The following is a 16298-nucleotide window of genomic DNA, read 5'->3' on the forward strand; positions in this document are numbered from 1 at the left end:
CTATAACCTGCTTTTAATAAAGTTGAGTTGTAAAACTCAGCCTCCTTATTGAACATATTTTCGTTTGTAGATAGATTGGATAGTCTAAGTGAAATGTTCTTAACTAAATTTCTTGTTACCGAATTTGGATGCTTGCTGAACTTGCTGATGTATTTTAGGTTAGTGGCGGGTTTGTGATAAGGAAGACTGTTTTAGTGTGTAGGTCTAGAGTGACATCCAAGAAGTTAGCTATAGATGTTTCATCTTCAAATACTATACTAAAGCCCATTCTACTGAAAAACCTAGCTAGTCTATTTTTAACTTTTTGTATTATTTGGTTTGTGGTGTTCTCTAAATAGAGTAAACAATCGTCTCTGTATAGACCACCCTTAACATTTGGGAATTGGTCTTCTAATTCATAAAGAATGTATGTGCAGACTAAATCAGCTATTTGTGCTGAATCGGAACTTCCCATAGGGACATCAAATCCTTCTGGGGTGTCCTTACGTATCCATAGTTTGTTATTGAACTTAATTATAGAATTTCTTGCTGCTTTAATAACTTTAAATTCCTCTCTAGACATACCCGCCTTCTTATGAGCAAACCAAAGTGCTTTGTTTAAAATAATGGGGTTAATTGATGAATAAAAGTTAGATATGTCAAACTGGATAAATTTGGCGTTATGCTTGTTATTAATGTTACGAAACCATTCAACTACCTCCAAAGAATTGGACCATAAACTAAGTTTTAATTTTTTGACTAAAGTAGGTACGTATTTGTCAAGTATATTTTTACTAAGAATACCAATATCAGATTTGGATGGACAAATTAGACGTAATTTAGGGCTATTCCAAAAGTTTATCTTATGGTCTTTTAAAACGAAATGGGGTTGTTTAGGGTTTAAAGGTTCAGTTCTCTTTTGCAAGTCATATTTCTCCATGATTTTTTTCGCTTCGAGGTTAGCATTCCTTAGTGCTGTTTTACTTGTGATTCGGTAGTTTTTTTCTATTTCTCTTTTAAGTAGTTCATTGTAATGTTCCTTAGATAATTTATACATGTATATATTATACATGTATGTATATATATATATATATATATATATATATATATATATATATATATATGCAAATCAAAAATAAAAACAAAACAGCAAAAGTCAAAGGGATGTACACAGTGAATGCATTAGATTGATGCTCAGTTTAAGATGGAAAAGAGTGGGTGTGTAATGTACACACACACACAAGCGTACCTCAACTTACATCAGAAATTGGTTCCAAGACATGTAACTTGATTCAGAAAATGATAGAGCATGAAAAGTCATATCTTAAAATTTATTAGCTTATATTTTGTTTAATAAATGGTTTATTCTTTTATTCTTTCATTTGTTTCACTCATTTGACTGTAGCCATGTTGGAGCATTGCCTTGAAGGGTTTTAGTCGAACTAATTGACCCCAGTACTTATTTTGTTTTTATGCCTGGTACTTATTCTATTCATCTCTTTTGCAGAACTGAGCAGTGGTTGGGGAACAAACATGGTCTAGATTACACACATTAAAATAACTCGAATTACGACACCCTTTCAATGAAATATAAAGCACCAGTGAAAATCAAACCTTGTGATACTTGCTTCCCTTAGTAAATACAAATCAAGTATAGACAAAGATGATTTTCTTAAAGTTTTTGCATTGCATTGCTGTAAATAGCAGTTGTATTAAATAAATGTAACCTGATTGTATTATTTCGTGTTGTGAATTTTCTTGAAAGATGTAATCAAATTTTATAAACAGTACAGTTTTTAGAGTTCTATTCAGCACCCCCATCTATCAAGATAGCCCTCACTAGTTGCAATTGGATGGATATGTGCCTAGGTCTAGATCACGCACACATTAAAATAAAATTATGTGTAAACCAATTTTTGATTCTTGACACATTTTGGTGATAAAAATAATTAACACTTCCAATTTATTTGAAATAATTCTAGTTTTTAAAGGAGTTGTACTTGCAGCAGGGAATGTCAAATGAATCCTTTGTTGTATTGTTTTTAAACACATTATACTTTGTTTGAAATGATGGCATGGTTTTTTCTATTTTTCAAAGATCTTAGTAATGCTCGGTACTTTAAAATTTAAAATTTTCAGTTTAACTGACTTAATCGTAACATAAGGGATGGATGCCTTTTGCCAAAGAAGAATTATCTTTTCTGCTACAATTTTGACAATTTGTTTAACTGAAGGATCTTTCTTAACTACATTCTTTCTTTTTCTCGTTTAAATAAAACACATTTTAGTACGTCCTTGTAAGTTGGCAAAACTTGCTTGCTAAGATCACATGGAGTACCAAATATTGGGCATTCAGTATAATGACGTGTTATTGGCTTATGAGTCATCACTAAAGGTAAACAACACTAAATTTAACACAATCGTTAATTTTAATACAAAGGCCTAAAGTCAAGGTACAAAGCAGAAAACTTCACACATGTACAACGTACGTCCACACACTACCATTGCAGCGGCACTGGAGAGAAGTTCACACTCCTGTTCTCTTTATAGTCAATGCAGAACCTCAAGCTATTAGTCAATTGTATTGAAACTTGGTATGCAACCTCTTAAGGATACTATATTTACTGTTTTGCATTCTTCTATGTAGAAATATGTATTCATTTTGACTTATAATCCATGAAATCCAAAATTTGACCAAAAATAGTGATTTTTAAGATTTTCACTTGCGTTGCAGAGCCTGAAAAAAATATTTAACCACAAAGTTCTTTATTCACCCTTCTTTTAACCCTAATTCACAACAAAATATCGATTCTTGGACAACATTGGTGGTGACGTGTACATTTAAACACATAAGAGGTACCTGTCATAGGATTCCTTGCATGCTAGAAAGAGCAGCCAAAATACAAACCACTATTAGGGATAGTGGTTTGGAGTTTGGCTGCTCCTTCTAGCATGCAAAGAATCCTATGATGGGTACCTCTTATGTGTTTAAATGTACACTGTATTTTTATATATATATATATATATATATATATATATATATATACACACACACACACACACACACACACACACACATATATGCATGTATACTTTCTACTGCAACAGAAATCTATTTATTGTGGTTTCTTTCTCTTTCTCCCCCACCATCAATCTTGCTTCTTAGCTAGATTCATTCCTCTTCACCCTGTCTCTGAACATCTGATAAGCTAGACATGCTTTTATGTCTACAAAACTGCAAGTAATGTGGGGCTTCTACAATAAATGTCAACTGCTTTTATCATTCACATGTACACCCACCTGTATGTGTATGGCTGTATGTACGTGTGTGTGTATGTATGTATATATATATATATATATATATATACACACACACACACATATATCTATATGTGTGTGTGTGTATGTATATGTATGTGTGTGTGTGTGTATATATATATATATATATATATAGGTTCAAAAAAACAATAACAAAAAAGCAACAAAGTGAGGACGTGATACGGATAGTGTTATTGGACGCTCGGGAAAGGAAAGAGAGAGTGTATGATGTTTCGGGAGTAGCCTTTCGTCAGAAAGATGGAAAGTTTGGAGAATGGAAAAACGGAGAAAGAGGAAAATGGTACCGATGCCCACGAGGTTACATTAGATAGATAGATAGATAGATAGATAGAGAGAGAGAGAGAGAGAGAGAGAGAGAGAGAGAGAGAGAGAGAGATAGAGTTAACAGTCATTGCCCTTGGTATGATTTGATCCCTCAATCCTTCATTAAAGCGGCTGATATGCTATAAATTAGTTCACTGATTGATCGCACACGTATTGACAATATATGTAACTGTGGCAATACAAGTTGTTCTTGTTATGCAACCATAGTCACAGGGATAGTAGCTGGCTCAGTAAAGTACTTTCATGGTTATTTCAGATTGTAGTCACTGCTTTCTCATTATGTGAGGGAGAAGAATATATTATCTAAAGTTTAGAATTAAACTAAATAACACTTATGAAACTACTAAGGAATTAGTTGAGAGTAGTATGGCTGTGAATGCAATCAGATTGAATGACTGCACAAAAACTTACTCCCTGGGTCATGGGAAGGAATGGCAGGAGGGGATTGGTCTCTGTTTCAACCCTATCAGCATTCAGCCCTGAGTATGGGGAGATAACTAATACCTGTAACAGTTTCACATTCAGAATGCATAAAAATGCACATCTCAAATAAAATCAAACTGATTGAAAACTACTAAATAGAAACACTTAAAATCTTAAGGTGGCGAGCTGGCAGAAACGTTAGCTTGCCAGGCGAAATGCTTAGCGGTATTTTGTATGTCGCTACGTTCTGAGTTCAAATTCCGCCAAGGTTGACTTTGTTTTTCATCCTTTCGGGGTCGATAAATTAAGTACCAGTTACGCACTGGGGACGATGTAATCGACTTGATCCCTTGTTTCTCCCCTCTATGTTTAGCCCCTTGTGGGCAATAAAGAAATAAGAAACACTTAAAATCTGAGATTATTATCTGGAATTGGCAACCTGTGAATCTAACTTCAATGTTGCATCACTACAAGCATCAGCCGACTGGGAACCACAATTTCATTTGAGACATCGTTATATTCTTTCATTTAAACTCTTACTTCTTCAACTGATTTTAAGTTACCTGTTGATCATCATCATCATCTAAAATTTGCAATACCTCACAAGCTGTAAGCAATTTATGTCTTTATGTCGTGACGTGAACTACACTGGAAGTGTTTGGGTGCATTGAACTTTGTAGTAAAAAAATTGCTCGTAAAAGCTATTTAAAGCAACAAAACATATACAACGCTAAAAATAATAGCATGTAAATACTGAGCTGAAAAAAACCCTTTTGGATAGAAAAAAACCGAGGGCTACTTTTGGCTTTAGATACTATCATTTTTCTATAGCTTAATGAATGGTAAGTTGGCAGAATTGTTAGCATGCCAGGCAAAATGCTTAGAGGCATTTCGTCTATCTTTACATTTTGAGTTCACATTCTGCCACAGTTGACTTTGCCTTTCATCCTTTTGGGGTTGATAAAGTAAGTACCACTTGAATGCTGGGGTCAGTAAAGTAATTACCAGTTGAATGCTGGGGTTGACAAAGTAAGTACCAGTTGAATGTTGGGGGGGGGCAATAAAATGAGTACTAGTTGAACATTGGGGTTGATAAAATAAGTACCAGTTGAATGCTGGGATTGACTTACCACTCCCCTAAAATTGCTGGTCTCATGCCAAAATTTGAAACCAGTATTTATAGCCTTATGCGTGCTTCAAGATCCACTGTTACAAAAAGGAATTATTTCACATTCTTTCAAAGTTCACAAATTCTTACGACATCAACAAAATTCAAAGCAATATCTAAAACACTGCTATCTATATGCTGAGGCCCACTTCGGTCATGACTGACCATGGGATTGCACCTAGAAAGTTACCCTCCCAGGCACAAGTCCGGGCAAGTTGTTTTTTATGGAAGACCAGCAGTCGCCCATGCATACCGATCTCCCCTCTCCACGTCACCAGTGTTATCCAAGGGAAAGGGAAAGATTGATACGTTGCAACTCATTTCTACAGCTGAGTGAACTGGAGCAACGTGAAATGAAGTGTCTTGCTCAAGAACACAACATGCAGCCCAGTCGGGGATTCAAACTCACAACCTCACGATCGTAAGCTCGACGCTCTAACCACTGAGCCATGCGCCTTCACTTATCTACCTACATGCAGACATTTGTAAATGGTCTAACTCTGCAATGATGACCTATATTTATTTTGGATTAGCTGGTTGTTTCTAGTTTCACCAGATTTTAATTTGGGGTTTTCCAACTCCAACTACATCAATGAGGAATTCGGCTGAGCATCTTTCCTAGTAAACTACAAGTACGACCCAAGTGCCATTAGACACAGAAAGTTTGTTGAGGTAAGCTTTAGCTGTAAGACTGAGAAGGTTGAAGAATTCTGAGGAATTACAGGGATGGCAATTCAACTGAGTAGAAACAATTTGGGTCATGAAAGTAAAACGATAATGATTACATAGCATAGATTATATTTTGAAAATTTGGTTTGAATCATCATCATCATCATGAACATTTAAGCATTTAACATGCTGGCATGGATTGGACAGCTTGACAAGAACTGGCAAGGCCAGGGGTTGCACCAGGTTCCATAGTCTGTTTTGGCTTGGTTTCTATGGGTGGTTGCCCTTCCTAATGTCAGCCACTTTACACAGTGTACTGGGTGCGTTTTACTTAGCACCACCACCAGTGCTTTTTATGTGGCACCATCACCAGTGCTTTTTATGTGGCACCATCATCAATGCTTTTTATGTGGCACCATAATCAATGCTTTTTATGTGGCACTATCACCAGTGCTTTTTATGTGGCACCATCATCAATGCTTTTTATGTGGGACCATCACCACTGCTTTTTATGTGGCACCATTACCAGTGCTTTTTATGTGGCACCACCACCAGTGCTTTTTATGTGGCACCATTACCAGTGCTTTTTATGTGGCACCCCCACCAGTGCTTTTTATGTGGAACCACCACCAGTGCATTTTATGTGGCACCACCACCAGTGCTTTTTATGTGGCACCTACACCAGTGCTTTTTACATAGTACCAGCACCCACACCAATGCTTTTTATGTGGCACTTTGGTTTTAGGATCTCAATTCTGTTGTGGTGGTTGGGTCTTCTTGGGTATAGTTTGAAAATTGCAGAAATTCTCACAAATATTTATGAGATATTGGTACCAAGTTATACTTACTTTGTGCTTGCGCATCTCTTGGATCTATTTTCAACTTTGACTTATCTTCCCATTGAACTGAGGCATCGGGAACTAAAACACCATTGCAATCCAAGAATGACATGGTAAGAATGGCACCTTTTAGCCTGAATATGGTTCCTGCAAAAAACCCAGAAATACTCTTTTACTGAAGTTTGTGGTCTTTCAATGTAGATATGTATATGTATGTGTATATTATATATATATGTGTGTGTATGTGTATATGTCTATATATCTCTGTATATATATGTATATATATGTGTGTGTGTGTATATGTCTATATATCTCTGTATATATATGTATATATGTGTGTGTGTGTGGATATATATGTATATTTTTTAAAACTAAATCTTGTCACATTTTTTTTTTTTTATTATATCTAGTCATATTTTTTGCTATGCCTTGTTATTTTGTTATACACAGAAAACGGTCAAGGAAGTTTTAAAAACAGAGGCTTGAAATAGTTAATAAAAGAAAACTCACCACTTGGAGATACAATGACAGGCTGGAAATTTCTTTGTTCTTGCGAAGGAAGATTAAGTACAATGACTAAGACGGATCCTAAACTGGTGCCGACCCATAAACAAGGACAGGTGTAACTATCTGGCAATTGGAAACAAAGAAAAAACTGCTTATACAAGAGTTATTTTACAGTTTGTTATAAGGCATTGGGAGTATGAGTAATGTACATACATACACACACACACACATATAAATACATATATTTGTATGCATGTATACATACACACACACACACACACATCATCATCATTGTTTAACATCTGGTTTCCATGCTGGCATGACTCGGATAGTTTGACAATCTGATGAGCCACAGGGCTGCATTATGCTCCATATCAGCTTTGGTATGATTTCTTCAGCTGGATGCTCTTCCTAATGCCAACTACTTTACAGTGTGTACTTGGTGCTTTTTTCATGCCACTAGCACTACACACACGTGGATAGTAAATATTCTGTGTACAGTTAGATATGTGACTGTTACTGTTGATTTTAGATCTCCACACACAGAATCATCGTCCTGTATTATGGGTCCGTTCAGCTGTCTTAACAAAGTATGGTGATAGCTCTCTGCTACTCGAGGTCAGCATTTTGTTTGTGAGTGCAGTGAATAAAAATGAAATGAAAACACTTGTGGGAGAAATTCAAAGGGGAATTCATCAAGAGTTATGTCCTGGGCTTAAAAAGCTTGAGTGCCTTCAGAATGTGAGGAATAAGTGCCTGGGAAGTTTTCTGTTCATGCCCACATGAAAGAAAATATCATCAACATCATTTAACATCCATTGTCCAAGCTGACAAGCTGGGGTGCTGCACCAGACTTCAGTTCAATTTGGCATGGTTTCTACAGCTGGATGCCCTTCCTAACACTAACCATTTTACAAAGTGACCTGGGTGTTTTTATGTGGTGTGACATGAGCACTTTTATGTGGCACTGCACAGATGCTTTATGTGGTGTTGCATGAGTGCTTTTACATGGCATTGCACAGGTACTTTTACATGATTCCACATGGGTGCTGACGCTTTTATGTGGCACTTCCATGATTGCTTTACACCATCAGAAGAACTGGTTTTAACGCTTCTGCTGCAGCATATGGGTCTGAAGTGTTAAGACCAGTCCTTCTGAATATCTGCAGACTGCACCTTGATAAACATTAGGGCTTCCACCATCAGTACTTGTCACCACCACTGTTTGAGAGGTCATCATAATGTTTATCACACCTAACTTTACAAATACATACATACATATTCACATTTGATTTTAAGACTTGAATTCCTCACCATTTCCTCCTCCCACATCCCCATCTCCTGCACACAGACACATCGATCCTACACTGCACACAAGCTGCAGCCCCCATCTTTGCAAGCAGTTACCTCTTCACACTGTGGGGGCACTCTGACTTTTGTGCAAGCGACATAACTTTTAATGAACTCTGCCTCAGAAGTCTCCCATGAGTGTTTTCATTTTGTTTTTATTCACAACACTCACAAACCAGATGAGACACTTCCTGATCTGCAGCAGTAGAGAGCCATTGTGGTACTTTTCATATTAGATCCTCTGATGACTATTGCCTTAGGTTCTTCCCTAACTCATACTCTCTTTTACTCTTTTACTTGTTTCAGTCACTTGACTGCAGCCATGCTGGAGCACTGCCTTTAGTCGAGCAAATCGACCCTAGGACTCATTCTTTGTAAGCCTAGTACTTATTTTATCGGTCTCTTTTGCTGAACCGTTAAGTTACGGGGACGTAAGCATACCAGCATCAGTTGTCAAGCGAAGTTGGGGGGGACAAACACAGACACACAAACATATACACACACATACATATATATATATATATATATATATATATATATATATACAGATATACGACGTGCTTCTTTCAATTTCCATCTACCAAATCCACTCACAAGGCTTTGGTCGGCCTGAGGCTATAGTAGAAGTCACTAGCCCAAGGTGCCACGTAACGGGACTGACCCTGGAACCATGTGGTTGGTAAGCAAGCTACTTACCATACAGCCACTCCTGCACCTATGTGCAAAACTCATTGTAAAATCAGCTGAAATGGAGCTATAGTATAGAATAAATATTAATATACTCACTGTATTTGCTTGTTCTTTTTCTGGATATATATATGTATATAAATGCATGTATATATATTTACACACATGCTTTTTTCTCTTTCTTTCTGTCTGTAATAATGTGTGTTAACACATGCCCAACATATTTCATTTGGTATATATTTACACCTATTTCTCTCATTAATAATACTTCTGACAATTTACATATATCACTGCTCCAGCATGACCAGAAACAACACTGGTGTAAATCAACAAGTGGAGACCAAGAGCTGGCAAACACACATCTAGATATTTTCCCACCATCAGTCATCTTTAGCTGGAACAGGCTATATAAAATAGTCACATCTATCTCAGTCAAGCCATTAATATTTACTTACAAAACTTAAGTAACAACAACAACAGCAACAGCAGCAGTAACATATATAAAAGCACCAACCTGTTTTTCTTGTATATGAATCAGAAAATTTGAGACACTGGATTGCTTCTTTGGAAACATTTTCGAGACTGGACATACTGGAGCTTCTCGACCGAGAGAATGAGGATCCATCATTTTTATCTGTAACATGTAATACAGTTTAGAGATTAATTTGGAGTTATTTGATGCATAAAGATTTCAAATCCAAATAGCTTAAGTGTCAGTCTTGTCACAAGTCTGTATATCAGAGATAAATCACTACCGGTTCTCTCTTGCACTGAATACACTGAGAGCTAATTTTTCAACTTCTATCTGAGCTATATGTTGTATTACGTATATCCACTAATAGCTTTCATTTGCCATGGTAATCCCTCATCCTCATCTTATGCCTCATTTTCCATGCCAGTAAGGTTTGGATAGTTTGACAGGATCAGGCAAACGACAGAGCTGTGCTGAGCTCCAGTATAAGCTTTGGTATATCTTCTATGGCTAGGTGCCTTTTCTAATGCCCACCACCTTATGCTTTTTATATGGCACCAGCACTAGTGAGGTCACCAAGCAAGTCACAAGACAGAAAAGAATGAGAGAATGAGAAAAACCTCATAACTGCGTGTGAGGGTATGAGTAAGAGGAAGTTAGACCAGGTGCTGAAAGGCTAAAGTATGACAGAAGGACAAGATCAGGTGTCTTCCTATAGAGTACATAAATTAATACACTAAGTATTGGGTCATCTCATGAATAATGCGGTTTTTCAATTGCATGAACTAAAACTCAGAGGGGAACGGGATAAACTACCTACATCAACTTACTATAAAAGCAGGTAATAATTTTACTTTGTACTTATTACTAGTGCAAGTTTTGAAGAGTGCAGTTCAATTTTAACAGTTATTTTTCAAAGCTATAATGGAAGTGACAAAGGAGCATACTCGGTATGTTTTGCTTTATGAGTTCAATAAAGGCAACGCTGCAATGGAATGTGAGAGGAATATTAATGCAGTATATGGGGATTGGACAATAAGCATAAGCCAGTGTCAACGATGGTTCCAGAAATTCCAAGCTGGAAACTAAGGTCTAGAAGACGTGCCTCATCCTGGAAGATCTGTAGAGCTCCTCAAGGACATCCTGCAAATCCTGGTGGAACAAAATCTCATTGTAACTGTTGAGGAACTAGCAGAGAAGCTTGGATCTGGTCAGTCAACCAGACACCTGTGTGCCATCGGACAAGTCAGCAAATTGGGTCAATGGGTTCCTCACAAACTTTCCGAGTCTAATCGTGTGCAGAGAGTGAAAGTGTGCTCTTCTTTGCTGTCATGTCTCATGAATGAACCTTTTTTTGGACTAAATGGTGATTGGTGATGAGAAATGGGTTCTCTATAAAAATGTCAAGCACTGAAGACAGTGGGTAGGGAAAGGAGAAACAACAGCACCCCAGGCTAAAGAAGGTCTTCACCCACATAATGTGTTATCTGTTTCGTGGGCTATGAAAGGTTCAGTCCACTTTGAACTTTTAAACCCAAACCAAACGATAACAAAGGAGATCTACTGCAAGCAGCTTGAGTGGCTTAAGTCAGCACCAAAAGAAAAAGAACCATCTTTGGTTTCATGATAAAAGGTGTTCTTTCATCAGGGTAATACTTGGCCACATACAACGAGGGTGACTTTCCAAAGGCTGGAGCAGTTTTAATGGGAAACGATGCCCCACCCACAATATTCACTGGACATTGCCACATCTGATTAACATTTATTCCCTATTGTTCAAAATCATTTGGAAAAAATATGAATTCTGTAGATGAAGTCAGAACAGTACTGGAGGAATATTTTTTGTCACAGAAAAGTGTATTTTGGAAGAGGGGCCTTGCAAGTCTACCAGATAGGTGGAAGAGCATTGTAGAATATGAAGGAGAGTATATTTTAGATTAAAAAAGAACTTTGTTTATCTTAATTTTGAAAAATAAAAGTATAAAAATACCACATTATTTATGGGATGACCCAATAATTTTATATTCCTTAATGTGCACAAATATAACTGCGGTATGCACTGATTGAAACCATGTAGACAAAATCAAATGAAAAACACAGTTAATATTCAATCATTGCAAAATATTCTAGGTGGTACTTATAATAACAATTCCAGACACTAGTAAGATAGTCAAGTAGAAATGTAGAAGAACTGCCAACTACTGCACTAGCAACTGTTTTAATAGGGACATTTTCAAAAGTTTAATGTCCAGAATTATTCTAAGATGGTACCTTTCTAAATGGTGCTGCATTAAGGAATACATTAAAGCTATTAAATGTCTAAAATGAGTTGTCAGTCAGAAAATAGTTCTCCTGGCTATCAACCTTATCTTTACAGTGTATATTGTGAATATTTACAACATTTATGTGTACATTAAATGTGTGTGCTTGTGGGTATATATATATGTATGTATGTACATATATATGTATGTATATACATATATATATATATATGTATGTATGTATGTGTATATGTGTGGGTGTGTATACATACACACACATCATAAATACACTCTACAGACAAGGTTAATAGTTTGGAAAATTACAACATCAAAGTTACTTTTTCTTATGTGATTTTTAAGACAAAAAACATTATTAACTATCTGGTTCACTAGTTTACTGTCCATTCATGTAATTATTTGTCCAGTAAACACATGGATTATATTGTCGTGGAGCAACCAGTTTCACTGAATGGTCACAGATGAAGTTTTCTTCTTCCATAACTGCTCATGTAATTCTTAACAGTTGGTTGTATTTATATTTATTAAGCACAAAACTTTAAAAGAAAACCAAGAAATTAATTCAGTATTCAAATCAAATGAACCAACTTATTCAATGCCTTCAACAGATGACAAAATTTAGCAATCTTGTGTGAGTGTATATATATATATATATATATATATATATATATATATATATATATATATGGACATACAGACACACATGCATGTATGTTTATTTAGATATGTATATACGTATATATATATATATATATATATATATATATATATATATATATATATATATATATATATATATATATATATATATATATATATATATCATTATTATTATTAGAAATGAAATATAATACCAAATGTATGGCATAAAAATAACCAAAATCTATGGCATGGAATTATTGAAAAATAAAATGAAAACAAAACACATACAATAAAAAATAAAATAAAAACAAAAAAAATTTTTTTTCCCCTAATGTCAAGACAAAAGCCCACACACTTTAAAAATCCAAAAATTGGTTGAGAAGACAACAGAAAGAATATTACTAATTGAAGAAAATCTCATATCAGCATGTTAGGAGTGTAAAATAACCGTATCTTCCTCTGCAAGAATATTTTCTCTACCTTCAAGATATAACAGAGCCAGAAAATTATTCCATTCTTTAAAAACCTGTAAACAATACAAATATGAGTGTCCTATCTTGTAACAGCAAGTTGTAGTAAAGATCAAAAGTAATTGATACCCAAACAATAATATCCAGTAGAATAACCTAACAGTAAGTAAAAAAAAAAAAAAGCAACAAAAGAACTTAAAAATTACATACCTTTATTGGAAGAGAAAAGAGGGGATAAGTCACATGCTTAGAATGGTTTAAATTCAGGTTTTTTAACTTAAATGACTGCTTGAAGATTTCGTTAAACTTCCAGTACAAAAGACAGACACAACCACTTTATTGCTCGTTACAAATACTAAACTGTTTTTTTTTTACTATAATAAACCACAAAAAAAAAAAAAAAACATATATGGTAACAGACATTTTCTTCAGATTCTTTCTAGGAAAATCCCAGATTTCATGTTAAATGGCTTAGATGGATTATAAGACCAAATCAGTTGTATTAGATTAACAACAGAACATTCATTTGGGAGACTACAGGCATGGTACGAAAAAAACAAATTAGAGAATCATAAATGGTAAATTGTGAAGTGAGGAGAGACTGAAGTCATATGCATGTGTAAATGTAGACACACAAACACACACACACACACACACACACACACACATACATACATACATGTGTTTTATCAATTTCAATCATTCTTATTTGGTTAATTTCATGTCAACATTTTTTTTTGTAGCAGATTTCAGTAAAACAATTAGGCAACCAATCTAATTAATTAATATCAGAAAAGAATATAGAATGATAAACTGATATCCCCATCATTCGATAAAACATCTGAAATATGCTATCAATATCATAAAAAAGGAAAAGGAAACCAAAAAGGCAAATATATAATTGCATTTGAAAACATTGCTTTTTTTTTTTGTAACACAAATACATTGTTAGAGTATGTATTACTTCCATACACCAGTGGATTTTAATCAATATATTAGTGGACTTTAAAATCAATACACCAGTAGATTTTAATCAATATTCTAGTGGTTTACATTTAGAAGTGAAAAAAGCTTCAAGGAATATAAAAATTCATTTAATGGTGTAAATGTGGTTGTGTGGTAAGAAGTTTGCTTCCCAACCATGTGGTTCTGGGCTCAGTCGTACTGCGTGGCACCTTGGGCATGTGTCTTCTACTATAGCCTTGAGCTGACCAAAGCCTTGTGAGTAGATTTGGTAGACAGGAACTGGAAGAAATCTGTCACATATATATATTTATGTATCTATGTGTGTATGTCTTTTTTTGTCCTCCCACCACTGCTTGACAACCAGTGTTGGTGTATTCAGATCTCTATAACTTAGTGATTCAGCAAAAGAGACTGATAGAATAAGTATCAGGATTTAAAAAAGAAAGTAAGTACTGGGGTTGATTAGCTCGACTAAAATGCTTCAAGGCAGTGCTCCAGCATGGCTGCAGTCTAATGACTGAAACAAGTAAAAGATAAAAGATAACTGGTGTATTTTGAAGTGAATACAGCTATAAACTACAGCTTGTAATATCACTGTATAGACCAGACTATTGAATGCTGTTACACATTGCTGGTCACAATGCACTTCCTTGCATTGTGGTAGTTTCTGAATGATGCTGACCCACTGGCTATCAGGCAGGCCAACATTTCCCTGGAACAGAACACAAATTTGTTGCAGGGTTACTCATTTACAGCTGAGTGGACTAGACCAATGTGAAATGAGGTGTTTTGCTCAAAAGCATAGTGCACTGTCAGTTTGGGAAATGAAACTATGATCTTGTGATTGTGAATGCAACATCCTTTACCATTAGCGCATGAGGCTTCACAGCTGTAATATATTGGATTAAAACTCTGCCTGGATGGAAAACAGGCCAAAGGCTTACTGCTGGATTTGAACCATGCATCTTTTCTACACTAGTAAATTAGTAAGAATGGTGAATGTAACTAAACTGAAACAAAGGCATTGAAAAATGTTTGAATTAGAAAATAAAATAAATAGAATTCTATGAAAAGTTGAATGTGATGCTAGGATTTTAAAGAATGAGTATATTTATTATGAATGTGAGCATCAGGTGTAAGAAAGTCAAAAATAATTAGTTAAATATGGTAATGGTCGGCAAATAAAGATTTTTAATCAAATATTAAAATGTTTTCTAATTTATAAATCTAACATTCTAATTAGGACTAAATGGAAGTAAAAATGGAAGTAATCACATTTGTTTTAAAAGGCTTAAAAAATATTTTTTTTCTTTATTAACAGCATCGTTAATCACTGCATTCCTAGCATTAATTAAACCTAACTTATAAATGCATGTAATTCTATTTTGCGCATGAAAAATAAAGCTGCACATTCTCAATGTTTCAAATGGAAATAGGTCTTTTGAAAATCAGAAATAATTGCAGTCCTATGATGATACCATAGCTGATTTAGGTTTCAAATTTTGGCACAAGACCAGCAATTTTTGGAGAGGGGTAAGTTGATTACATTGACTTCAGTGTGTAACTAGTACTTATTTTGTTGACCCTGAAAGGATGAAAGGCAAAGTCGAACTCAGTGGAATTTGAACTCAGAATGTAAAGATGGATGAAATGCCAGTAAGCATTTTGCCAGGTGTGCTAACGATTCTGCCAGCATGCCACCTTACCACAGCTGATAGGATTAACATAGGATTGAAACTGCTTATTCACAAAGAACAAATTGGACTGAGTGGTATTCATGCCTTTCTCAAGATCATTACTAAAGCAAAACGGCAAAAATGGAATTCAAAAGCGAAAGCTTAAATCAACGTTTCTCTGCTGCTATTTTAGGGTATCTGAATATATTTATTTGTTTGTTAAAAATAATAATAGTAATAATAATAACCCTTTCTACTATAGGCACAAGGCCTGAAATTTGGGGGTGGTGACTGGTTGATTACATTGATCCCAGTGTTTCACTGGTACTTTATTTATCGACCCTGAAAAGATGAAAAGTAAAGCTGACCTCAGTGGGATTTGAACTCAGAATGTAATGATGTAAAAAATGCCACTAAGCAAAATGCTTAGTGTGGTAATAATTCTGCCAGTTTGCCGCTTAACAATAATAATAATCCTTTCTACTACAGGCACTGAAATTTGTAGGGG

The 16298-nt window shown here is 35.2% G+C and overlaps 1 protein-coding gene across 14 annotated transcripts in view; it reads right to left on the reverse strand.

Moving 5' to 3' along the window:
• LOC106876481 (syntaxin-binding protein 5) overlaps positions 1-16298 on the reverse strand; it is a 435422-nt gene that overhangs the window by 18517 nt on the left and 400607 nt on the right. For all 14 annotated transcript variants that reach the window (XM_089341867.1, XM_089341861.1, XM_089341866.1 and 11 more), the window contains 3 exons: positions 9800-9919; positions 7252-7371; positions 6751-6888 (listed from right to left, as the gene is read on the reverse strand). In XM_089341867.1, coding sequence (XP_089197993.1) covers positions 6751-6888; positions 7252-7371; positions 9800-9919 — 378 coding nt within the window. The remainder of the gene's footprint in view (positions 1-6750; positions 6889-7251; positions 7372-9799; positions 9920-16298) is intronic.

Source organism: Octopus bimaculoides, chromosome 25 (genome assembly GCF_046866305.1).
Source record: "Octopus bimaculoides isolate indiv1 chromosome 25, ASM4686630v1, whole genome shotgun sequence".
Lineage (NCBI taxonomy): Eukaryota > Metazoa > Mollusca > Cephalopoda > Octopoda > Octopodidae > Octopus > Octopus bimaculoides.